The 25,328-nt window shown below is 45.7% G+C and overlaps 1 protein-coding gene across 15 annotated transcripts in view; it reads left to right on the plus strand.

Annotated features, from left to right (window-relative positions):
- The window catches only part of EHBP1 (EH domain binding protein 1), a 206,149-nt gene extending 183,332 nt beyond the window's left edge, over nt 1-22,817 (plus strand). For all 15 annotated transcript variants that reach the window (XM_053973088.1, XM_053973094.1, XM_053973095.1 and 12 more), the window contains 4 exons: nt 13,505-13,604; nt 14,729-14,802; nt 21,517-21,631; nt 21,811-22,817. In XM_053973088.1, the coding sequence (XP_053829063.1) occupies nt 13,505-13,604; nt 14,729-14,802; nt 21,517-21,631; nt 21,811-21,901 (380 nt within the window). In that variant the 3' untranslated portion in view covers nt 21,902-22,817. The remainder of the gene's footprint in view (nt 1-13,504; nt 13,605-14,728; nt 14,803-21,516; nt 21,632-21,810) is intronic.
- The last annotated feature ends 2,511 nt before the right edge of the window (nt 22,818-25,328 follow it).

Here is a 25,328-nt window from a genome sequence, read left to right on the forward strand (position 1 = left end):
TTATTTGCCTCTGCTGGGAGTTGGAATCCAAGTGAAAAGGTTTAAATGTTTAAATGGAGATTTGAAATAAAGGTAGCGTCTCGGAGCTGACGAAATTCTGCCTTTTGTTAAGAATTAAACTGCTTTTAATTCCAAGGGTTAGGGTGTTGTTTTTATTTGGGGAGGGATTATAGTTCCTCACATATCTCAAATGTAGCAACATCTCCTGTGATGAAATTTCTTGTATTTCACACAAATGAAATGAGAGGCATAGAGTGAAATTAGATTATAAATATGATGGAAAAATTTAGATCTGTCAATCCACATGGGAATCTCAGAGCTTTCTGTTTTCAGGCAGTTACCTTCTTGTACTTCTTTTTTGTTTGTTTTTTAAAGACCTCTTTGGCCTGACCATTTGCTTTTCTTGCTCAGCAGAGGCTGCCTGCAGCTCTCAGGCTGTTTTGACAGTAGAGATAATGATGCTGTCCAAATGCATAACAAAAAGAAGGAATTTTGAAGGTTTTCTATAAAGCAGCTCTTTCCCTCAATATTTTTCCTTTCCCCCTTGCTAAGTAAAGATATCTTGAGTCTGCACTCCATTGTGAAATTTACTGTATTCCAAACCTAGATCCATTCTATCTCCTTCCAAGCTGGGTTTTATTCTTTCCTGCTAAAAGGATGTTTGTGATTTGGCAGCCTGGCACACATTATATTAAAAGAAAAAAAAATCCGATGGGTAAATTAGGGGTCACTTGATATATATTTTTAGTCTTATCCCTACCACAGCATGGCTGGAATTCGGTGATGTGGATGTGAAGCACGTGGGAACCCATGGGCACTCACATGTTGCATGGTGCGTGCACGAGCACACGTGTATGCCCGACCCACCGACACAATACGTAAAAAGTCACATTTCAGCTTTGTTAAAGCACTCATTTCCAAGGCACTGATGTCCAAAGTATTGGTAGGAGAGTGAAGATGAGAGGGGGAAAAAAAAATCTCTTTAAACAGCTTGTGAAATGTAATGTTTGAAACGGTTCTTTGAGAACGTGCAGATTATGGCTTGTGTAGTGACTCTTCCTGGCTCTCTGGGAAATGAGCTGTTGACATTCTTTTGGGTCATCATCCAAGATAGGAGGGCAACCACAAGGATTTAGCAGATAAATTCATCCAAAAAGACCTTTATCCATTTCATTGCAACTTGGAAACGTTCATGTCGAATAGCAGCATTAATGTAGCCCTTTTAGCCCTTCAAAGTGAGCCTTATGTTAAAAAAAAAAAAAAAAAAAAGACCAGAGTAATAACTTCTATAGGTCTTCTAAGAGGTAATTCATTATTTACATAATTCTGGAGCATAAACTCATCTTTCCTTCAAGAGGCTCTGAAATAGAATTGAGGCTCTTATACAGTGTCTCTTTTGAATTCTAATCAACTGGATCTGTCTCAAATTCATTTCTAGTTTATTGTAAACAGTGGAATTTAAATTAATTTCTTCTTATCTTGTCTTTTGAAGAAAACTAGGAGCATGTTTAAAAGGTTTTTGTTTTTAAATACAGCTCAGACTTTATTTTATTTGGTAATTTTGGGGGGCTTTGGGGGTTTTTTAACTTTATAAACCAGGTGTCGGGCAGGATGGGCTTTGACAGCCAAATGACAATTACACATTAGCATAGGTGATTATGAAATAAATAGGGGAAAAAAATTACTTTTTTTTTTTTTTCTTTACTTGAACTCAAATGATACTATATAGGCTGAATGTGAGGCAAGGTTCCCACAATGCACTGTGAAAACCTAGGCTAACAACCACCCCGCTGCGTTGAAAACCCCAAAAAAAGACAAAAGCACAATGAAATAGAAAGCTTACCACCGGTAGCTTTCAAAACGACAAACTAGGCAAACTATACATCTCCACCACTCCAATTTTGTCAGAATGCTAATGAGCTTGCTCTGATCTTTACTCGGCTTCCCGTGTTTTCTACATCTTCAAGGACCACATGGCGCTAGCAAAATAAAGACAACTAAATGAGAATTTCGAATGCTTTTTGTGTTGGGACCTGGTGCCTTTCAGTTGACGCACTCGTTGAATATTCTCAACTTAAAAGCGTACAACAGGGGGCTGGGTATGAACTTTTTAGCAGGGGGAAATTTGTACAAAAGTAAATGAGTGTGATGAGGAAAATATGAGAAAAATTTCTGATTAATTTCCGCTCTATAATATCAATGACACCTTCAGCCCCTCTCATACTCCTCTAACAAGAGATGCTGATAAAAGATGAATGATTCTGTGTTGTTCACAGTGAATGTTTAGTGGTTTTTTAATAGCGGCATTCTACATAAAAGACACCAGGAAGTACTCCGCATTAGCAGTTGAGATCACTAGTTAATAGGATGATGTCTTTTAGCTTTTGTCACAAGATTATTAGAAAGGATGGGTTTCTGTTCTCATCCTGACATACTTTAGAGTGCTTGTTGAGCACAAGTGCTAAAATATAGGTTTCTTGGTATTGTTTCACATGCAAAGTAAAAGCCCATTAAATGCACCACCTTTTACTTTTTTTTTTTTTACCAGGTGATTTTTGTCATTGATCTCTTATTTGCCCACTTTAGCTGTATTAATCACTTGGAGTGGTCTGCTTCTTAATGGGGGCTTGATGATGTATATGTGTATGGATTCACTATCAAAAAATAAATCCCTTATATGCTCTGCCCCTTCACAACCCTGATTATCAAGCTGTATTTACCAGCCTGTATTATACCATCTTGAATGCTTCTTACTGGAGTCGCCCAGTCTGCAAGAGAAATCCGCGCTAGAGTAGGGAGGGGTGAGCTAGAAGGAGGCATCCTATTCCCTAAGCCAAATTTCATCTTTCAAAAACAATTGAATTCACAACTCTCTTTGGAATTCCCAAAAGCAAATGCAGATTTGTATTCACCAGTGTCAGGGCTTGGGGAGGAAAATGATGAATGTTCAGTTTTGCCTGAGAGATGAATTTAAAAATTGGTTTTGTTACCTCTTCAAGCTTGCAAGCAGACAGTATGAAAAATATCTGTGCATGTACATAAGGAGAAAAAATAAAAATAATAGTCTTTTCATATACTTCATATCTTGCTTAAATGAGGAAGAATGAATCAGTAACACCATAAGTTTTATAGCAGTTTGTTAGCCTTGCTTTCCTGCACTGCTGTTGTGCTTGGGTCAGCATGATTAATCTCAGGTGAACAGAGAACTTGCCAAACCACGAGACAGTAATGAGTTGACCAACTATGTTGTGAAAGACAAAGCAGAGCAAGGATAGTGTAACAACAACCTTCCTGGCAAGATAGAAAATGTAAAAGTATCACTGAAAGCAACATTTTGATGCTTATCTTGTTACATTTAGCATAAGCAGTGAATGAAAGCATTTCAAAGAAATTCTAGATATGTGAATGCTACGTATGTGATACTGGTTTGGGTCCCTGCTGGTGCTGGTTTGTGAACCTTCTCTATTGGAAATACCTAACAACTAGGAGGCTGGAAGGGTATTACTGATAGCAGTTTGTGTTGGGTGGAAAGTAAGGTTTTTGACATGAACCAAAGATTTTTACTCTAACATAGTTCACAAAACTATGCCTCAGTAGTTACTGCTTGTTTTGAAAGCAAAGGGATACTCCAAAGCATTTGTTGCAAGGTGCACATTTGTGCAGTGTTTCTCCATTGTGTAGAAACGTGAACTTGCTGCCAGGGTTGTGGTAATGGGAGCTTTGACAGCTACCAAAACCCCGGGTGAAAGAAGTGCAATGACACCATGATCGAGGTCTCGTTCACAATATGGTAACTGTGCCTCTCTGTTACATCCAAGTGTGACTTGGGTGACCTGGGGCCCTGCAGAGCTCTGTGGAGATGCCTGCAAAGACACACAGGGCAAAGTCATTCATGAGAGTTTGTTAATGCAAATAAACTGGCGCATCAGTGAGCTGATTTTCTGACAGGACTCTTCAGGGCCCAGATCACAACACATGCACAAATTTCTGCCCAAGTATGCAATTTGTAGTTGTCAGAATCATGAATTTATGAGTCATTGAGAACATCTTGAGTCCTTGAGGTTTATCAGCCTCTGTCCAGATTCCCTTCTGTCATGTTGCCTCCACACTCTCTTATTGGCAAACTCATTCCAAAATCCATCGGTTCCTTTCCATTAACAGTTCCTGCAAAATAGACTTGCCTTTGGTAAAGGAAAACAGTCTGGCCATACTTTCCCAATTACCCAGTGTTTCTAGAGCTGAGAAGCTTCCACAAAACAAACCTCAGAGTTTGTCTCTAATTTGCCCCATCTCTTCAGTCTTAGGTCTGTGCATTGGTAAGCAAAAGTTCACAGGAGGTGACCTTTCCAAGACCAGATATGGGCAGTGTGTGTGTTCAGCCTTCCCAGGCCAAATTCATCAAATCATTAAAGCGGCTCAGCAGCAGCAGTGACCGTATATATTTTTTTTTCCCTCCAAGTAGCACAGAATCTCATTGGCTGGAGGGACTGAGTGATAAGTCAAGCTCCTCTCCATGCACTTCCCTGGCTTTTGTAGCCTCATCATTGCCTTCAAAGAACCTGTCAGCAGGTTGAAGCCAGCTTGAAGAAGAGTGTCCAAGTAGAGCACTGCCTGCATAGCATGAGGCTACTCTGGGAGAGCCCTAGGCACTATGAATAGGCTTGCAAGCCTTCCAAAAGTCTTACAAGACCCAACAGACACTTGCTTCTTTTAACTGATTTCCATCTTTCTTTGTGGTGTTGCAGTATAAATGCTCTTTCATGTGGTAGGCATAGTGTTTGGCTTTGTGCCTGGAGTTAGCTTTCTCTACAATCAGTGTCTGCTGCAAAGCGAAGGCGAGGAGAAAAGGCCCTTTGGTCACCCCGAGGCTCCTGGCCCACAGTGCCACTGCAGTCTGCAGAGGCCACTGTTGTTTTTTCTTGGGTTTCTCCCATTTATCACCAAAAACACCTTTTCTGTCAAAACTGGAAGCTGTGGGGCCTTGGGACACCTCAGCCTAGCTGAACTCACCCAGTTAGCCCGGGGAAGGTTTGAATCCCAGAAGTACAAACCTGCCAGCTCCCAGTAAGAGTAGACGTTTTCATTAACACAGATACAAGGTCACATTCGTTGCCATCATCTCACTTCAGGCAGCTGCTTGGGTTAAATCCAGCCCTGTCCATCAAAGAAGTAACTTTATAATGTCCACTACCCTTTTCCAGCTCCAGGAGAATATGTTCTGAAGGAAGCAAGGCAACATTTGGTAAAAATGGAATAATATGCTACCTAGTAGAGCACACTCTAATGACTTTAAGTAAATGGCCTCTCACTTCAGTATCTTACCCAGCTATCACTTGCAACTAAACAGGTAGTAAACTGTTCTAAGGAGTAGTTACAAGCTGTACAGAAATTACTATCACTCATGATAAAACATCCAACTCTACTTGTAAATCAGCACATGAAATAATTTATCTGCCATACCATCATCCCTCTCTTGCTGGATTTCCAAGCATAATCTACCTTTTTTTTATAGTTTCAAAAGTTTGAGTGTATCAGTTAATCATGCATGTTTTCCAGATCTGAAATTTTGCTTTGTGAGCAAATTTGGGTGCATAGAGTACCAGAGGGTGATAAAGCACAAGCGTTGGTTTTAGTGCTAGGATTCCCTGCAGGCACTTGCCTCAAGGCATCACTTTCTTACAGGAATCTCCAGGTGTTTCAGTGGAATCTCTCACCTTTTGTTGCCTGAATTTTGGGGTACAAAGTTTCTTGGTCTGGATTGATGGTCCCATACTAAAAATATATTCATAATCTTTATCCAGTCCAGGCATTCTGTTCTGGTTGGTTTTCTGTATTTTCTACTGGCCGCTGTGTTGTCTCGTCATGTGGAGAAAATCAGTGGTCTTGCAGGTTTTATCTTCCACAATTTGTCTTTTTGTGGAAGTTTCAGTCCTGTGATAATTTTAGGCTGCCCAGATTGTAGGCCACAAATGTTTGCCTTCCTGTGAGTCAGTCCCACTGCAGGTAAATAAATCCCCGCACGTGCCGAGATGTGGTCAGAACCCTGACCTTCTGTTTGCACAACTCTCCAAATCTTAAATAGCCTCTCTGGTTTTTTTATGTTTCAGAAACCAAAGAAATTATAAGTCTCCTGCTTGATATTAAACTAATTTGATGTGTGCTTGTGATAAAGGCATTTCCTTGGTGGCAGCTCCATTTCATTAGGGTTACAGTATTTTGGGGGCTGAAGTAGTCAGACAATGCGCTGCAATGTAGCTCTGCCTGGCAGATTCTTGGCAGTTGATTCCTACCTTTATGAGACTCCATTGTGTGGACATCAATGTCTCCTTCTCAACTGCTCTCAGACAGCAAGTTACTGGCCATGAATTTGCCTTTCTAATGTTCTTAGGCATTTTCCCATCCAGCTCAGACTCAAAAACTTGTGCTAGGCTTTCATCTGCAGCTACCACTTCTGCAGTGTCATCTAAACAACAGCTCCACCTGCTTATCTGTTCTTATCTGCTCTTCTTGTTCATTTTCAGTGGTTTTTAATAACTGAGGAGCTCCTCTTGCTCTCAAAGGAGGAAATACTCTGGGAGAAAGCTGGGCATGGTAATCTCAAATGGGAGGCCTAAAGCTCAAGGTGGAGCAGCCCATCCACTCGTGCTGTGGGGTGTCTGTTGTGGGTTCTGTTTCGACACCAATTACTTGGAAAAAATATTTTATCCAAAATTCTGAGGTTTTCCACCAAGGGTAGCCCTCTGAAAGCAAAGGAGGGTGATTTTTCAAAAAAATGTGTCTCTTTTGGGATGCCTGAGTTTCACTCAGTGAAAAATTGTTGACCACTGGTCATTTAAAAATTTTTGCTGTAGCTTTCAGTTGTGTCAGAGGCATTTTGCAGTAGGTCTCATGTAACTCTCATTTACAAAAAATATCTGTTGTAAATATAAGCTTTTCTGCTTAAGTGTTTGTTGAATTCAGTAGCTCACATTCAAAACAAGAGCTCCTCTGTGCATAAGCTGTTCACAGTGAACAAGATGAGAAGACTATTAAAATCAGTGGGAAGTCTGCTGCTTACTTGGAAGCATTTGAGACCTTCCACCAGCCTTTGTTAGCAATGTGAGGTTGGTCAGCTAAAACACCCGGCGCTGTTTCTCGTCCCTTCCCGTGTTCCCTTTCAGCAAACCTGGAATGGCCACAGCAGATCAGCCCCACAGTCTGCTCCAGAACACTCCTCTGCAGTGGGACAGGTGTGGGTTGAACTCAGGTAGGGCAAGAATCTGTGCAGGGGCCAGTCACAGGCTAACCTGGCCCCAGGGAACATTTGATTTAACCTCTAAAAATTAAAGGTTAGCTTTGTGTCCTAAAGCAGGAGGATCCAGTTCCTACCTCCCATGGTTTTTTGTTTGTTTATTTGAATATTTATTGCTACAGCTTTGCCTTTCCATATTCAACATTCAACCTGGTTTTAATTCTTGCTGAGCTCTTAGTTTCAACATTGCCTCGTGGCGACGAGTTCTACCGGTAAATGATGAGGCTTTGAGGAAAGATCATTCTTTTTATCGGTTTTAAACACACCACCTTCAATTTCAGTGAATTTCCCCAGGTTCTTATGAGACAAGATGAGACACATCCTAGAACTATTCTTTATTTGCCATTCATGTTCTCCTTCAGGTAAACAAGCCAATCTGTCCACTTGCTCCTAATACAGAAACTTGTAAAAACTCGTCCCTATGATTGGGTGAATGCAACTTTTTTTTTTTTTTAAGCAGACAAATAAAGACAGTGGGGTATGTTTTCAAAAGACCTTCCTGTTAAATTTGTGGAATTCACTGGCATTTGAACAGCTCTCAGTAGTCACCAAGCTTCTGTCAACTACAAAATAGCCCAGAAAGAGGAGCAGGGCGAAGTCAGCCAGTTTTTGTTGTTATTTGCCCCGCTCCAGTTCCCATGCACTGGCATTCTCCTGCTGGCCTCTTCACCCAAGTGTGTTGAGTGAAGAAAGCTTCTTCTATTCTATTTTAAAACTGTGTGTAAACATCAGCAAATGGATGAAGAATGGGCTCTGTCTTTAAGTAGGTTGTTTTTCATGTAGTTCTGTTGAGGTAAATGGGGAGACATGGGAAGGGTTCTGTGTTTAACCATGACACCATGGCACACACACTACACACAGTGCAAATAAAATTTAAAAACAATTACTGCTTAAGATGGCATACAGAGTGATTCCTGTAAACCTGTTATTTCTTGCCAGACTGAATGGGCTGGTTTGGGATGCTGATGTAAACCCTTTATTATTTATCCTCTACAGGTTGTAATTCATTTTTACACAACAGCTAAATACATTTACATTTAAGGATTTTTTTTTAAATATTAATCTATTCTCTTATCTTGACAGATTTACAATGGTGTAAAGTGTAGAGGAGTTACTGTATTCATCCATTTATACTGTAAATTAATCTTGTCCCTTCATGTTGTTGCTTTTCCTTCCTTTTAAGTGGTATTCTCAGTGTTTTGTAGCACTTTTTTCTCTGTTTTCTTAGCACTGTACAGGTTCGCTATGTTAATCCATATTGGGTTTATCTAATGCCTAGCTGCCCAAATGGCTTAAAATAATGGGTCTGATGGTACATAGGTACACTGGTAACTGGCTGAGTTTGAAAGCACTTTCAGCAGGAAAGGAAAAGAAAATTGTTCTTTCAAATTGATTCAGAAGAGACATTTGTCAAGATGCTTCTTATTTAAATAATTCAAGATATAATTAGCTTACAGGGTAAACAAAAATCCATTTGTAAATCCAGAAGAATATGAAGGAGGATGTGTTTGTAAAAGACTGCCAGGAAGCTGTACAACATTAAAATAAGTTAGTTGCTTATATTGTTCTCAGAAAATGGTAATGTGTTTGTTACCGTGCTTCTTGAGTATTGTAGAAGAAAATTGACCCAAGTTGATTTCAAATAACAATCAGAAATATGTGTGATGAGCCACAGGAGAAGGGAAACGGATTTGGGGTTGTGGTTTGTTTGTTTGTTTGTTTTTTTCCCTTGGCTATCACTAAAATTCTCACTATCAATACTTTGGCTATCACTAAAATTTTTCCAGTAAGGGACAAAATTATCAAACTTTATGCTGCAGCCTCTATTGAATCCTGAGCAGGAGCTATTCCAGCTTGGAATCACAACTCAGAAGCCAGTAGGAGCTTCTCATATCTGAGGGCAGATTTTAATGTCTTGTGCTATTTGAGGCTTGGTGTTGGGCTCATTCCTAATCATTGAGGAGGGTTCTGGTAGATGTCAAGTGAAGAGAAGAATAGAGCACGCATCCTTCACCACTCAAGCCAGACAATGAAATTAGAAAATGGCACTGGGAGTTGATGTGAGAGAATTCCCTCGGATTCCTAGAGGAAGAATAAAACAAGAATGAATTAATTAAAAGAAAAAAAAAAAAAAGAAAAAAAAAGAAAATAGTTGGCAGGGGGGGGAAGGCAGAAAGGAAGATGGGAAAAAGAAAATAAATGAGAGAAACCCCTGCCAGAAGGCTCCTCAGGTTAAAGTCCAACATTAAAAACTGTATTGACTTTTCACATAAAGGCGTGTGTACTCACTGTTTCATCTGAGTTTCTGGTGCTGCATTTTTCAAATCTCTTACCGAGCAGTTTGCATGCATATGATGTTTGCAGCACTACCCACTCTTATTTGAAGACTGTTTTCAGAAGTCATTATTGAACTATAGGATAAAAAGGTATAAGCATAATTACGTGTTAAAGAGAATAAATATGTTCTGCTAGATAGTTAACCAGATGAGGTTAAACAAGATAAGATGAATTCTGGTCTTTTTAGAAAACTGGCAGTCTTCATTTTAAGCTACAATGTAAAGTGCTTTATCCTGAGATTAGGTATTGTGGCAGAAGCTAAAACTGCCTTTTTCCCCTAACCGTGCCAGAATACAACCTCCTTTTCTTTCTGCGCTAACAAGACTGCTTTACCACCACAGCCCACTCTAAGTAATTAAATCAATCCTTTGTACTTACCGTATTCTCCTCTAGTGACGGTACTAGATCTGATTATATGCTTCATGCATATTCAAAGTACAGCACTGACAGCTCTTTAATGAGCTCTTACTTAATCAGTACGAACAATGTTCATCTTGTTCTTTTTTTCCTCATACATTAGAGCTAGGAACAGTTGGGGAAAAAATGAAACATCCAGCATTCATTTGAAAAATATATTGTACTTTGAAAAGTGTCTAAGCTGGAGAAGTTGCATTCTGCCCTTTAAAAGTCTGATGGACAAATTGGATTACTAGTATTGGATTAAATAACAAATGGTTAGAGGAGAAATGAGAAAAGCTCGCTGTGATCACAGGCTTTAATATTTTTTGTTACTTATAAAGCTGAAGGGGTCTTTAACCAGTTATTAAAGTCAGGATTAATTTGTAATGGTCCAACTTACTAGCTTTAAAAGGGTTTTGTTGTTGTTGTTTATCAAAAACAATAGTGTAATGCATGTATTATGGAAAAAATTTAAGTTTAAGATCTGTGGGCTATTTATAGATTTTCAGCATCTTGTACTGGCTTAGATAAGGGGTTTGCATGTGTGGGATCGATTTGTTCTCCAGCATGGGTTTTTTTGCTTCATTTAAATAATCTGTACAGTTTGCTGGGGGTTTTTCCCCCCATGAATAACACAGATACTTTCCCAATTTAAATTTTCAAGCATTTGTAGCAAGTCAATTAAATACTTGTTTTACACTTGGAAAGTGGAAACAGCAACCACCCCAGCAGCAGCTTGAGTTCTACAGTGTGAAACCGTGTTGAAGAAAGGCTTTTTCTAAATTTTTTATTTAGAAACTGTAAATGTGAGTTTAGCTTGCAGTATTGCTGCAGTAAGAACACTCAGTTTGTCTTTGTTGAAAGTGTTTCATGTGCATCCTTTCACCAAGTAAAAAAATGAAGTAATGCTCTAATGCTAGTGTATTTGCCGGAGAGTTATTTAAATTTCTTATATATGGGAGTTCATCTTTATTTTGCTTGCCTGGGAAGAATTTGTTTCAGCTCTGTGCACAAGAATTTAAAAGCTGACAGTCAACAAATAAAATATCAGCATCGACTACTATTAATATTGCACACATGTGTCATTTCACTGATCAAAAAGGCCTTCGCCGGGGTAAAATTGGCCTTTTTCCAAATTGCAAGCTTTTTCTCAGCTTTTTCTTTTTTGCTCTTTCTTCTTTTGTTGCTGCCCGGGGATTTGTGCCTATCGCAGCCGATATCACATGACCGGTGTCAGGGCATCACATGGGTCCAAAGCGAATACAAAAACAGATTTAAAATTCTGTAAAAACAATCAAGACTTTGTTAATTCACTTCTAAACCAGCCCATTCTATGGATATTGCATGTGCTTTGGTGTCAGCATGGATATATTAAAGTAGGCACCTGTGCAGATCTGGCACGACAGCTCCAAGCTTTAACCAGATCTTTTCTCATTAAATGTTGCAACTAACTGTTTTTTGGAGGAATGCATTAATAGAAAGAAGATTATATCTGAAGTCTATGTTCTTAACCTGAAATTGTATGGAAAGTCAACGAAGTCAGATCCACCATTGAGCCAAACACTTTGGAGACATTTATTCTCCCATTTCTTTTTCAAGGTTTGCAAAAATAAATGCAGTAAGGGCTTCTATTTATAATCTTTGAGCCAGACATCCCAGTCCACCCCAAAACTAACAAATTCATTGAAATGTTACTGTAGCCATGGATGTCTGGTTGTGAGAACTTTGCCACATTGCTAGTAAAAAATCTCATGCATTACAGAATAGACTGGTCATTTTGCAAGGATTAAAAAGAAAAGGCAAAAAAATCCCCTTCTTCATGACCTCTCCCCTAAATAAGTTTCATCTACTTGTGCATTTCAACAAAAGGTTGGCAATACTGATTATTATCTACTTCCAAAAGCAGGCCCTGTTAGATGGACTGGTATAGCAGCAAGGCCTTTGATCTGTAACTTAGCAGCAAAATGTACTGAACTGCTGAATGTTGCTGTAAATGCCATGGTGTGATATTTTATGCATAAAACCCAAAGTGGAGATATTGGGGGAGAGTGTTTCTACATGTCAGATTTCTTCTTTCATTGCTCCATTGCCCCAGGAGCTGGGCCTGCTGCTTTTGCTTGGAAAAGCACCGTGGGTCCATCCATGCTTTGGGATGCTCCTCCCTTCCTGTCTCACTGCTAGCAAATCGTGGCCCTAAAAGCAGCATTCCAGGAAATTTCATTTGCCAGGCACTTCCCAGGCAGATAAGTGGATATGGGTGGATGTCTCCTATCAGAAAGGAGAGCATGCCAAATGTAACCTTTTCTTACTGTGTGGGTCCACCAGTTCCACCCCAAGCTGACCCACTTGACATCTACCCACACTCTCCCAATGAAGCACTGTCAAAGCTGGGAAACAAACTCACATAACCAAGCTCATGCTCCTTTGCCTCTATTCCAAGTTTATTCCTAGATTCATTTTAACCCTATGGAATGTGTGAGTTTCATAATTCAATGAGGACCATATAGCCTTTGCTCTTCACCTTAGCTTGAGGGATGAGAATGGCAGGTTTCCACGCAAGCACAGCCTCCACAAAGGACTTGGAGAAAGTCCCTGAGCTCAGAGAGGGTGGAATTTGGCTGAGCAGCCCTGCTACATGGAAAGCACAGTCAGGAGCCCTCTGGACGCTCCTCTGCCTTTTGCTCATCGTGCAGGGGTAGTGACACAGAGTCTTAGAGTCTGTTAGAGCTTAGCACTGCCTGCAGGTAGGCTATGAAGAGTCCTGATCCTGATCCTGATCCTGATCCTGATCCTGATCCTGATCCTGATCCTGATCCTGCCTGGGATGGGTGGGGGCTAGGGAAAGGGGTGCTAGTCCATGCATACACACATGGGACCCTTAGGTACCTGCATCCCAAGATTATTTCTATTTGTGCACATGCTCCCTTTGGTTGCAGGTTGAGGAGAGGAGCAGCTCTTTCCAGCTGATCTGGAAGAATGGCCATGAACACAGAAGCTGAGCAGGTGCCCACACCTTAGCCAAGAGTTCAGGATTAGCATCTCCTCTGCAGCTGCTTTGATCCCTGCCACATCATCCTGGCTGTGCTGGGTTTGCATGGGTGGAGTGGATCTTGCCTACAGGGATTGTTTTTGTGTTTGGTGATGACCAGACTTCTTCTAGCAGTAGGGGTTTTTCACTGGAAGCATTGCAATTGTATAGTTCATTTGGGAGAATTTAAAATATACAGTCCTTTTAAAAGGTATTTATTTAGGGTCAGCATGATAAAGAGCACTACAATGTATCCTGGAGGATGGCTGCTTTCAAAGATTTATTTATAAACCAGGCAGAACTTTGCAGTCATATGATATTTTTACCATTTGAGAATATGCCTTGTCATGCTCAGTGATACTGGCAACTGATGCTCCAAAACCTGAAGTGAAAATATGTACCTCAATTTGTGAAAGGCCACGTAAATAATGAAGTTCTTTTGATTGCAGGAAGAAACACAGAAGAAGAAGAAGCTATGATGCAGGAGTGGTTCATGCTGGTTAACAAGAAGAATGCCTTAATAAGACGAATGAACCAGCTTTCTCTTCTGTAAGTACAGATGAACATATGTATTTACAAAAGGATGATTTACTCTTCAGATAAAAGCAAAACTTTTTTTTACTGTCTTCCCATTAGGCTTCAAAAAAAAAATCCCTCAAAAGTGAGTAGCGTGGATGTGTTACACATTGAGTAACTTGTTTTTCTCATATTTCAGACTTGAAAATGAGAAGCATGCAATGACACAAGATTAGCCAGAGCTGTGAAAAAAAAGAAATTAAAGAAATATTAAGCACTGTTACATTTTCAAAAGCCCAACAGTAGAATAAAATTACATTTTAGAAATGCACAGATAGATTTGGATTGTTCCTCAGATGATTCAGGTGAAGTCTATTCAGAGAAAGAGCCAAATTTGAGTCACTACCTGCTTTGTGGAAAAGCCTCAGTCCCATCTCTGCTGAAGGGATGTCAGTAAATCAGTCACAGTGCAGTGATATCACTGATACTGCAAAGTAAATACAAATGAACCTTTTCTCACTGGCAGTGCTGAGGAAGGGAGAAGGTGCTGCTCGTTTTTAGAGGCATTCTGCCCCGAGTGCTTCTCTTCCAGCTTCTTTCAGTTTGATATTTCTTTCCGTAATGCCACCTAGTGTAGATGCCTGCATACTTCCCTGGGAAGAGCCTCTGCTCACCTATCTCCTGCTGGGTCTGAACTTGACAGAGGATTTTACCTGCAAAATATTAAGCTTTCTAATCCCTTGTCTAATTTTTATTGTTGATTAGGGCGAATTGTATATAGAATAACACTTCCAGTGTCACATTATCTTGGTGAATAGGCTGATGCTGGAATTTGCTCGTTAGATCTAGGGGAATATTTTATACTTTGGACATTCCACAACAGCTGTTCCAGAGATGAATATGAAATAATTGCATCCTGTAGCGCAGTGGAGTTAAACTGACAGAATTAAAGCCAACCTTACGTGAAATGAAAAGGCCCTGTTACTGAATGGGCCACCTGAGCCAGATTTTAAGTTTGTGTATCATTTGTTTGGAGTAGCTTAAAGTTAAAGAGAAAAGTCAGTCCCGAGTCCTAAAATCAATGTAAGTTAAAGGTGCTTTTAAGTGTTTAATGATTTAGTAATTAACATATTGATGAACATTTGCAACTTGCCTAGGGAAAAAGAACATGACCTAGAAAGGCGCTACGAGCTGCTGAACCGGGAGCTGAGAGCAATGCTGGCTATCGAAGGTAAGAGCAGTGCTGGGGCTGAGGGGGGAAAGCTCTCACTGCTGGACAGGTTTGGCACCTGGAAGTGCCAAATGTGGAGGCTTCTCTGAAGCCCATTGGTAATGCTGATATTTACATCACTTCAAGTGACAGCACACAGCAAGTGTGCTGAGGCTGCAATCCCGGTATTAAGTTTTCTTCAGGATTAGGAAAATAAAAATTTAAAAATGTCCCAGATACGGGACAAGGAAGTACGGTCTTGTTGCAATAAACTCTGCAAACAAAGTGATGAGGAGGTAGAGCATGTGTCTGGGGTTTACAGTTTGTTGTTGCAGTAGTGCTCTCTTGGCTTTCCTGTGGCATCGTGCTGCTTTTGGTGCCACAGAAAAAGGAAGGGGTGACCCACAGAACAGGGCCTCTTCCTTTTAATGTTTCAAACCTGTTCTACAACAGCAGCTCACTGGGGGGGGAAAAAGTCTCATCGGTTTTGGTGGTAAAACACTAAGTTTGTCAAGCAAATATTTCATCACGAGCACCAGCAGGATTAGAGAGATCCTTTGCACAGTTTCTCCCTTCCCTGCGACTCTCCCCAGTTTAGTCACCTCACCTGAATGGAGGTAACACTCAGGGGAAGATTGACACAGGATAAATGAAACAATTGCACCCTTTCCATAGGGCTTTCCAGTGAATTGTACCATAATCCTTGGGATGATTCATAATAAAAAATAAACATCCAGATAGCTTAAACCATTGCTTGCATTATTTTCTTATTTAAATATCTTAAGTGTTTTCTAATGCTGCACCACTTATACCTCTCAGTCACAAATGCTGCCTTACAGTTCAAAGATGTTTGCTTTAAAGTTAATCCTTTGGGCTCTGTAAAATGGACCTTTTGTCTAATCAATGCAAATTGATTTTGCTATTCTGTATTGACCTCTCAACCCTTTGACTGTCCATGGTAATTTCTTTCTTCACCTGATAAGGTACCTGATCCATAATAAATCAATTCTAATTAGTTTGGAGACTTCACTGGGAGCATAAGTTTGTTGGAAAAAAGCAGCAGGTTTCAGGTAGCTTTTTCATATCTCTCCATCTGTAGTTACATTTTTTGCATAAGACTATCTTCACTGTATTCTTGGATAATCCTGAGTCATAAATATCTACATTGCTTTCTGCAGAGACAAGCCAGATTAATTTGGAATTGTACTGATGAAATATTTAAAACATAAAATAATCTAAAACTAGAGAGGAGTTAAGAGATCCTGGATTTAAACCTAAACTTTCGATGTTTAATTGCCTCATATATGTATGCTGCCTTGGAATGTCCTAGCAGCAGCCTTTGAATGTCTAGCAGCTTCTGCCATTTACACATTGTCTGGAACAAAAATGGTTTTTTAATTTCCTTTTGTAAGTTTAGAGAGGTATGCCCGATCTCCAGAAAATCATCTTTTTTTTCTCTCTCTCTCATTTTTTTCTCTTTTTTTTTTTTTTTTTTTTTTTTTTTTTTTTTTTTTTTGTGGGTCTCTTTTTTTTTTTATATGCTACTGGTGATATGGTAAACAGAGATTTAGGAAGCAAACATAAGTGCTGGAGAATTTTTGTTATTTTGGGGGATTTTTTAATTTGTGCAACAAAGTCTTCATTTAGCATTTTAGCTCTCAATAAGATTATTGATCTTCTAGAACTTTGAACAGTTACCTGCTTTTACCAAAAAAAACACATTAAAGGAGAAACTCTTCCAGAAAAACACCTGTGAAAACTCAAAATACGCATTTGTGACATCTCGCCTCTGGATGGGTGCATGGGTGTTTTCTCTATTCAGAAGATGCAGAGATGCAGTTTTCGGGAAGCACTGCTAAAACCACACCATTTGCAGTGTGATTTCTCTGAAGAAGCAGGGGCTGCCCGGACAGCCCAGCACTGTCGGCTCCGAGGCCATTTAGCCGATGGCTAATGAGTGCTTGGGCTCCCTGAAAGAGTTGAAAAGACAGATCTCACTTTTACCAGCACCACTTCCAAAACCGAAGTATATGGGCAGGAAAAAAAACACATATATGTATACACACACACACACACACACATGTCTATGTAACAGGATGGGAGCAGTTTGTTTGTCCAAAAGAAAGGCAGAACGCACCAACCCAAACTAGAACTTTTACAAAGTCTTTGAAAGCTGGTAATTACTGTTTTGGTAAATTGCTCTAACTCTTCCACGCGTGACTATGCTGTTTAAAAATCTGTCAACCAATTTACTTAGCTGGTTGATGACAGGGGGGAAAAAAAGGGGAGAAAAGAGCTTTGCGGAAGGTGGGAGCCTGCTGATGGCAGATAAAGGCGGCTCTGCCGTGCCTGCTGGGGCAGCGTGCGGGCAGCGCTGCGGCCGGAGGCGCTGCCCGTTAGGATGTTCAGTGATGTGGAGACACTGGCTCCTTCCCGGCCGCTCATCTGCAGGCACCGGCAGCTGAATGGCCTCTCGGAGGGTTACGGCACTTCACGAGGAGCACATGAATGACCCAGGGTGGTAAAAAAAAAAAAAAAGGCATACTCCCCCCCCGCCCTCACCTCACCATTCCCCCACGGAGCCGTGGAGATAAGAAAGGGAGAGTTAACGCACTGCCTGCTTCCAGCTAGAAAGTGTTCCTCTTGGACTGTTCCGACCGAGACAGGCCGGAAACCCCTCACTAAGAGGCCAAAGAAAACGCAGGTAAACGGGGTCTGTTCCACCTCTGCACCTCCCCGCACCTCCCCAGTCGTGCTGGCTGTTTGGAGCCGGCTGCTCCTGTGCTCAAGGTGCTGCGTTTCAGAGCCCGGTTTTACTGCAGCTGCAGCCGAGTGCCGGGATGCCTCACTTCCAGCTACCTTGCCTCTCACTCCTTTCTTTTATTTTTTTTTTTCAGTCGAGTTTTAATGCGTCCTTAGAAAAGATAAGTTCATTTTTGCACACCTTGGGGTGGTGTGTTCATTTTCTGCCCAAGAAATGGATCTTCATTCGGATTTTGTACATCTTGATTTATTCTTGGCTTATAGTTTGAAGTGGGTGCTCTTCTAAAAGGATTTATGCATAGGTTCACTATTTTTGTAGTTATGGTTTATATGATAAGCTTTTTATATTTAAAATCAATATGTAATCCTGTGGAGGAGCTTATCCTCTAAAACCCCATTTGTAAATCTATTTTAGCTTTGTTACACCGCGCAGCCACAGTATTCCATAGATTGATTAGGTTCAGCAGCAGAATCCTATCAAATGGCCTGCTCTGATGATGATGCAAACTCTTTCAGGATTGCTAGTTGACTGGAACTAAAGATAAGACCTGACTGCAATCCCCCAATGTGCTCTTTACAAAACTAGTGTTAATTTTCATCAAAGTGCTAGGCTTATTTATTATAGTGGCAAGGTTGAAGGTTTTACTACGAGAACTTTCGACCATTTCTATTAAAGCATTTCTATGGGAACTGGACGTCTGTTTGCTCAAAGTAATTATCAGTTTAAGCAGTGGGGGAAAAAAAAAGACAATATTAAGTCAATGAAGATGAATAATTGAAAACATTTCTACTCCAGTGTGAATTTAGCAAATTCTGTCATTTTAAACTGCCCGTCGCGAGTGGTGGCACGGGGGCTTTAGCTTTCAACACTTTTAGCTCATATACAGCCTCAGAGCTTAATCCTATTTTTGTCCAGAGTGTAGCTTTTATAACAGTATTATTCTGAAATCTCCAAATTAATCACAGCCCATATTGTAGCTTCCCAGAGCTGCAGTCAGCCTGGGTAACTATATGTGACAGGTGTTATAGGTAATCCTGGCTTAAAAGGCACAACAGGTAGGAATCAAACTTGAACACAGTTGCTTTTTTAAACATAGGGATGCTTCCCAAAACTGCTGCCCAGCAGTATTTTGTTGGATAAAACAAAATTTCAAGGTAGCCATCTATAAAATGTTATTTAAATACTTAGAGTCAGTTACCCTTTTAACCAATTGCTGCTTGACTCTTTATTTATTCTGGGGGGAGGAAAGGCAGACTCCTTTCCTAGAAATGGAAGTAAAATTGCAAGGGAAGAGTTCTACGAGCAAGTTTTCCCAAGGCATATTTCAAACATTTATAATAAGCAAATGCAGAAGAAAAAAAAAAAAAACCCAAACAAATACACAGTTCTGTTCCATGAAATCCTAATAGGACATTATTTACTTCACAGGACTGTAAGATGAAGCAACAAAACCTGTAGCACTTAGGAAGGGACTTAACTGAGAAAAATAGTGAGGGACTGAGCAAAACATATACTGAAATATTCTGACCTGTTTGCTCTTTCAAAAACTAAAGTTGCAGCTGCAACTGGAGAACAGGGGATGAACAAACAAACAAACCAAAAAGAGCTTTAAAATAAGAAGTGAGAGCCATCAAAATTGCAGAAAGTTCTAAAAAGTCCAGGTAGAGTCGATGGATTTCAAATCCCTTTCATCCATGTGCCCAGATGTGCTGGGGGAGCCTGAGTCAGTCCCAGCACAATTCCCAGCTGAAGCCGGGGGGAAAGTTAACCTGGAAGTTGGGAACCACGTCTGGGGAGAAGCAAACACCCCTGAAACCCTCTGGCATGTCTCTCTCTCTCCTTTTCTGTCTGGCTTGCTGCCGTGGCCCTTTTCAGGGCCTTTTCAGTGTTGTCATGCTGAGATCTCATTGCGTGTGAGGGGCTTTATTTGTGGGGCAAAACGCTGCGGTTTGGGGAAGTTCTGACTCGCAGAGTGGCAGAGGAGTGTGCTTTAAATTGAAGTGAAGGAGCTTTGCCCAAAAGGAGCAGAAGGGGAAGCAGCACTGAAAATCGAGAGACTGCTCCAAGAAGTAGCACCTAAAAGGCTGCTACCCAAATTAAAGCAGCTTTGTGGCAGGAAAAAATGGCTTGGATTACCAGTAATTTTAGCTGCTAACTCCACTTCTAATCTGTGTACACCTGAAAAAAAATTATTTCCTTAGCAATAAGGTGGAGGGGAAGGGACACATTAAAAAAAAAAAAAAAAAAAAAAGAAAATTACAAAGGAAAAGAAGGAGAAAAATGAGAAAAATAAAAACTCCCGGGAAGTTCGGGCAGTGCCCTGCCGGGCCGGTGCTCCGGGAAGGGCTTTGGTGCCACCGCACCGGCTCCGCCGCTGCCTGCAGGACGCGGCCGTGCGTGCCCGCTGCTCGCAGTGCCTGCACACGCGTGTGCCCCGGGTTCTCCTGCGTGCTGCTCTTCCCGGGGCTCGCCCGTGGGCCCAGGCAGACGGCGAGGAGGGCGCGATAAAAGCGGTTACACATTCCTGCCTTTCTGCCGCTCTTCCAACCTTCATTGCATGATGATGCATCTAATTTTTAATTTGTAAATACAAGGCTGAATTCCCTCTAGCACCACTTGCTTTCATAAAGCTTCTGAGCAGTTTGCTGTCTTGAATAAATTTGGCTTTGGAGGGGGGTCAGGGGGATTTGAACCACCGCATTCTTGCGGGGTTTGTGAAGATTCACATGGTAACCGGTGGGGAGCATTGTTCGGCTTATCTGAATAAGCACCAGCCATGTGAGTTTTAACATGATCGCCCAGGGCAATGGAGAGCGCGGGTGGGTGGGGGAGAAAGCCAAAAGGACTGCACCCTGTCTCCCCTTCGCCTTCGGGAAGCGCGGCCGGGGAGGAGGAGGACACCGCCGGGCCGGTGGCCCGGTGGCGATGGCTTCTCCCGGTGGCTGGTTTTTTGGTTTTTTTTTTTTTTTTTTGGAGCTGGTGTCCTCTTTCCCTCCCGCTCCTCAATTGTCCTGCTATCTCCCTCATAATCTACTGCTCCTGCTTTTCATTGTTTACCTTCTTAATGAGGGAGGCGGGGAAGGCTGGGGCTTGACTGACAGCGACAAGCCCTCACGGTCTGGCTGGAGAGCCCGAGGCTGCGGGCGGCCCCGGGGGGCTGCGCCGGGCCGGGCCGGGCCGGGCCAGAGGAATCCCTTTGGGAATAGCGATGCTGCCCACCCGCCGCTGGCTGCCAGCGCCGGGGCTGGAGGGGGCCCTGCGATATTCTGTAGCAAGTGTATTTTTACTTCAAAGTGGGGAATGCTAATTAAGCGATACCTGCCTTTAAAGTTAACTGCGGGGCATATGGTGCGCTGTGTGAGATTCCTCCAGCCGCTGAGAGCAGGCGAGGAGCGCGCAGAGAGGAGCCGGGCTGCGGGAAGAGGGCATTCCTCCGGGAGGCAATCCCGGCAGTGGCCATGCCCGCCAGCGGACACAGGCGCGGGGGAAAACAAAACTAATTTTACACTAAAAAGAAATAAAAAGGAAAAGAAAGAAACCCCCACCCTAATGACCTCAAAATCGCTGTTCAGCTCCCCCAAGCCAAGGAGGGCGAAACGCCGCCGGACTGCGCTTGTCCCTGTGGTGGGGAAAGAGGCCGGGACCGGCCCCGGCTGTGCCAGGCTGCGTTGGGCTCTACCGGACTGGGCCGGGCTGTGCCAGGCCGGGTTGGGCTGTCCCGGACTGGGCCGGGCTGTGCCAGGCCGGGTTGGGCTGTAGCGGGCTGGGGCAGGCTGCGTTGGGCTGTACCGAGCTGTGCCAGGCCGCGTTGGGCTGTACCGAGCTGTGCCAGGCCGCGTTGGGCTGTACCGAGCTGTGCCAGGCCGCGTTGGGCCGTACCGGGCCGTACCGGGCTGTTCCGGCCGGGCTGGCGGCGCCGGGCGCTGGCGGCCGCCGCTCTCACCGCTGCTCTTGTTGTGCTTCTCCCGCAGACTGGCAGAAGACCGAGGCGCAGAAGAGGCGAGAGCAGCTCTTGCTGGACGAACTCGTTATTCTCGTTAACAAACGGGACGCGCTGGTCAGGGACTTGGACGCCCAGGAGAAGCAGTGAGTCGGGCAAAGGGGGAGGGGGTCCCCGCCGAGCCTCCACGGTCCCCACGGAAAGTTTGGTCCAAGTCCGCGGGCGCCGTGGCCGTGGGGGAACTCGGCGCGGCCGCGGAGGCGAGCGGGGCCGGCGCGCATCCCGCGCAGCCCCTCACCGCGCCTCCCGCCGCCTCTTTCCGCAGGGCCGAGGAAGAGGACGAGCATTTGGAGAGGACCCTCGAGCAAAACAAAGGCAAGATGGCCAAGAAGGAAGAGAAATGCGTTCTCCAGTGAGCGGCCTTCCCGCAGCGGCAGCGAAATCGCAGCACGGCTTTCTTACGTTCTTAAAATGCCGATATGAGACTGGGAAAAAAAAACAAACAGAAAAAGATGTTTTGAAAAAAAATTAAACTTTTTTCCATTTTCTTAGGCCAGATCTAGGCTGCGCCGGGCCCCACTCCGTTGTTTTTTTGTTTTCCATTCAAGCGAACTCGCGTTGTCCCATGATTTCCTTGTGGGCTCAGCTCTCCTGCCGAAAGCGTTGGAAAAATGGAATCGCCGAGACCCCTGGCGTGCGGGCGATGCCGGAGATGGGCGGAAGGAGGAGAAGAAATAGTCTATCCTGGTTTCTGGAGCTGGAGGAGGGCTGAGTTTTGAAATAAAAATGTTTTTGTCGTAATAGGATTAGAGAGGGGGATATAGAAAAAAAAAAAATCATTGGGAATGGTTTCATCTAGTCCTGCCATATGTAATACTTAATAAGCTACCTACATTTTATAGTTAGGTCAGATCCACCCCAGTTATTATTAAAAATGTGCTGTATTTACCAGTGGTTTATTACATCAGTTTTACATTTCCCCGGGAGTAGAGCCGAGCTGCTCTGGTTTACTCGGGGGGCTTCTCCCCCAGAGCTGGCACAAAACCCTGGGAGCGGCTGCGAGCGGAGCGGGGCAGCCCGGGGCAGAGACCGGCCCGGCCCAGGACAGCGCGACACTTCCCGCCCGCGTCCTCCCGCGGACCGGACCGCGCCGCCCGCTCCGCGTTATTTATTGCGCCCGGCCGCGTTCCCCACCGCACCCCGCCCCGTCCGTGTGCCCCCAAGCGTGTCCCGCGCTCGCATCGTCCCTTCGTGGAGCTCGTCTCGTTTATTTATTACAACGCCGAGTCATATATAAAATTTTCAATAAAACCCGAATCTTTCTTACCGTAACTGCCGCTTTCCTCTTTACCTGGGGAACTCCCTTCACCCCTCCCGCCTTCAGTCGGCCGGGGAGGGGGCTCGGGGGCCGGGAAGGGACCGATCCCCGCGGTGGGGGGGGGGGGGGGGCAGCGGGGCTCCGCGCCCCGGGCCGCCCCGGCCGCCGCCGCTTCGCCAACGCAACGAAACCCACCGGACGGAAAAGTTTTTCGTTTGATTTTAATAAAATGAAACTCGGGGAGGGGGAGGTAAAACTTTTCTCCGCTGGGCCGATGCCGCCCGCCAGCGGCGTGGGGGATGAGCGGCCAAAGCCCGGCTACGGGCGCGCAAGGAACGCACCCGCGGGGAGCAGAGCGGGCGGAAGGAGCCCGAACCCTGCGGGGTCGCGGCTGCCGCTCCGCGAGGGACCGCAACAGCGCCGGCGGCTCCAGGTGCGACTGCGGCCCGCTCCGCGCTGCGCCCTGCCGCTCTCGCCAAAAGAAGTTCCCCGTGGAGGAGGGAAGAGCCCGGTTTTGTGCGAGCGGCCGCCGGTGCCGCGGGATGTACCGGCCTGGGGAACTGGGGGCTGCCCCGGGGCCCGCAGGTGGATTTGGGCCCATGCGAAGTTTGGGAAGATGTGCGGAACACCCCGGCGCCGAGGGGGCTGGGGCAGCGGGCTCCGCCGTGCTCTTCTGCCCTCCCGTAAAAATACAGGAGCTGGGGACGGCAGGGAACACGCTCCGAGGGTTCCGCGGCTGCGGAGCGCGGCGGAGGCTCGGGAGGGGAGAGGCGGCAAAGCCCGCGGCGCTGCCTGCCCGGCCGGGAGCTGCTGAGCCCCGAAGCGTGGGGCTGCCCCTGGGGCGAGGGGGGCCGTGGGCGGGCATCCTCTCCTCCTGGGGAGGCCGGTGTTTGCCTAGCTTTTAAAGCGAAAAAAAAGTAACTCAGTCGCTGGGCTGAGGGCAAAATAAGTGTGTGTGTCCCCCGTCTTTCGCCCCCGGCCCGGCAAACGGGCCGCAGGAGGCCCCCGCCCCGCCGCCGGACCGAAGTGCCCCTGCCCTTCGCCGGGGCCGGGGTCGCGCAGCCCGGCCCCCTGCCCACCCGCAGCTCCCGCCCTGCCGCCGACCTTACCTGGGCGCAGCGGGGAGGGCGCCGGCTCCGTCCGGCGGAGGGAACGGGGGATCGGAGTCTCCGGGACCGTCACCTCGGGGGGGTGGCGAGCCCCGCGCCCGCCCTGCCCGCAGCCCCCGGCCGAGCCTGCGGGGAGGCGTCCGCAATTGGGGATTGGGTAACCGCGGGAGCTGCGGGAGGTTTGGGGGGGCATGGATACCCCCTGGTGTGTGTGGGGGGGGGAAGCCTCGGGGGGGGCTGCTGCCCGCCAGCACCGGGGCTGCCCCGGCGGGGCGAAGTGATGGGAAGGCGGCGGGGGCGGGGGGAGCGCAGCCCGAGCCAGGAACTGCCCCGGCAGGACCGGGGCAAAACGGGGGAGAGGGGCTGGAAGGGGGGAGAACTGCCCCCGCAAACTCTTCCTGCTCCCTCCTCCTGCCTTTGCTTTTTTGTGAATGGGCCGCGGCGCCTTTGTTACGGGGAGAAGTGCCCGTGTCGCTGACTTTTGCGGGAGAGCGGAGGAACTCGCTAACCTCCTCCATCGGCTCCCTCTCGCCCGGCTTAGACGGTTCTCTCCTCGCACAGGAAAAGTATTTGAAAAGAAGGCAAAAAAAACTCCAACAACAACAAAATAAAATGGGGGGGAAAGTCTTTCCCCCGAGAGACCGCGCTCCGATCGGGGCCGGCGGGCAGCGTCTTTGAACATTAGCTCGCTTTCAGCTCCACTGCAATTAGAGGGAGTTGATTTGGGGAGACCAACAAAAGCCGCGCACCGGAGCCTCTTTAGAGGTCCGGGGCCGCTCCGCCGCCTGCGCGGCCGCCGCGCCCCGACCCCGCCGCCTGGAGCGAAGAGTGGGGCCCCGCGGAGCGGCGCGGAGGGCCCGGTGTCACCTCGCCCCTCTCCCCGCCGCTCCCGTGCGGCCCCCGCCCGCTCGCCCCCCTCGGCGCGTAGCAGCCCCTAAATTCGGGACACGCGAGGAAAGGTGCGGTCGGTGTAGTTTTATTGCGATTTTAAAGCACAAAGTTTGCGAGAGCCTGCGGGCATCGGGATGGGGGGGCCGCGACACCGCCTCCCCTCCCCAGGAGCGCCCTCCGTGCCGGCGAAGGCGGCGGCCGAAACTTTTTCCGCGGTCTCCCCGGGCGGCAGGGACGCGGAGGACGGCGCGGAGCGGCGCGGGGGGCATCCCGAGGGAGGGGGCAGAGCTGCGCGGGCGCGGAGCGGCCCTCCCTCTTCCGCACTTCTCCAACAATTCCCACCACCCGCCCTCTCCGCGGAGGTTGCGCGGGGCCCTGCGTGCCCGCCCCCTGCACCCCTCGCTCCGCCGGCCGGCTCTCCGCGGCGCCGGGGTCGGTGCGCGGGGCAGCGCGGAGCGGCGCGGGGCGGTGCGGAGGAGCCGTCGCCCCGCGCTGCCATTGCCCGGGCGGCTGTCAGTCAGGCGG

This window comes from Vidua macroura, chromosome 3 (assembly GCF_024509145.1).
Source record: "Vidua macroura isolate BioBank_ID:100142 chromosome 3, ASM2450914v1, whole genome shotgun sequence".
Lineage (NCBI taxonomy): Eukaryota > Metazoa > Chordata > Aves > Passeriformes > Viduidae > Vidua > Vidua macroura.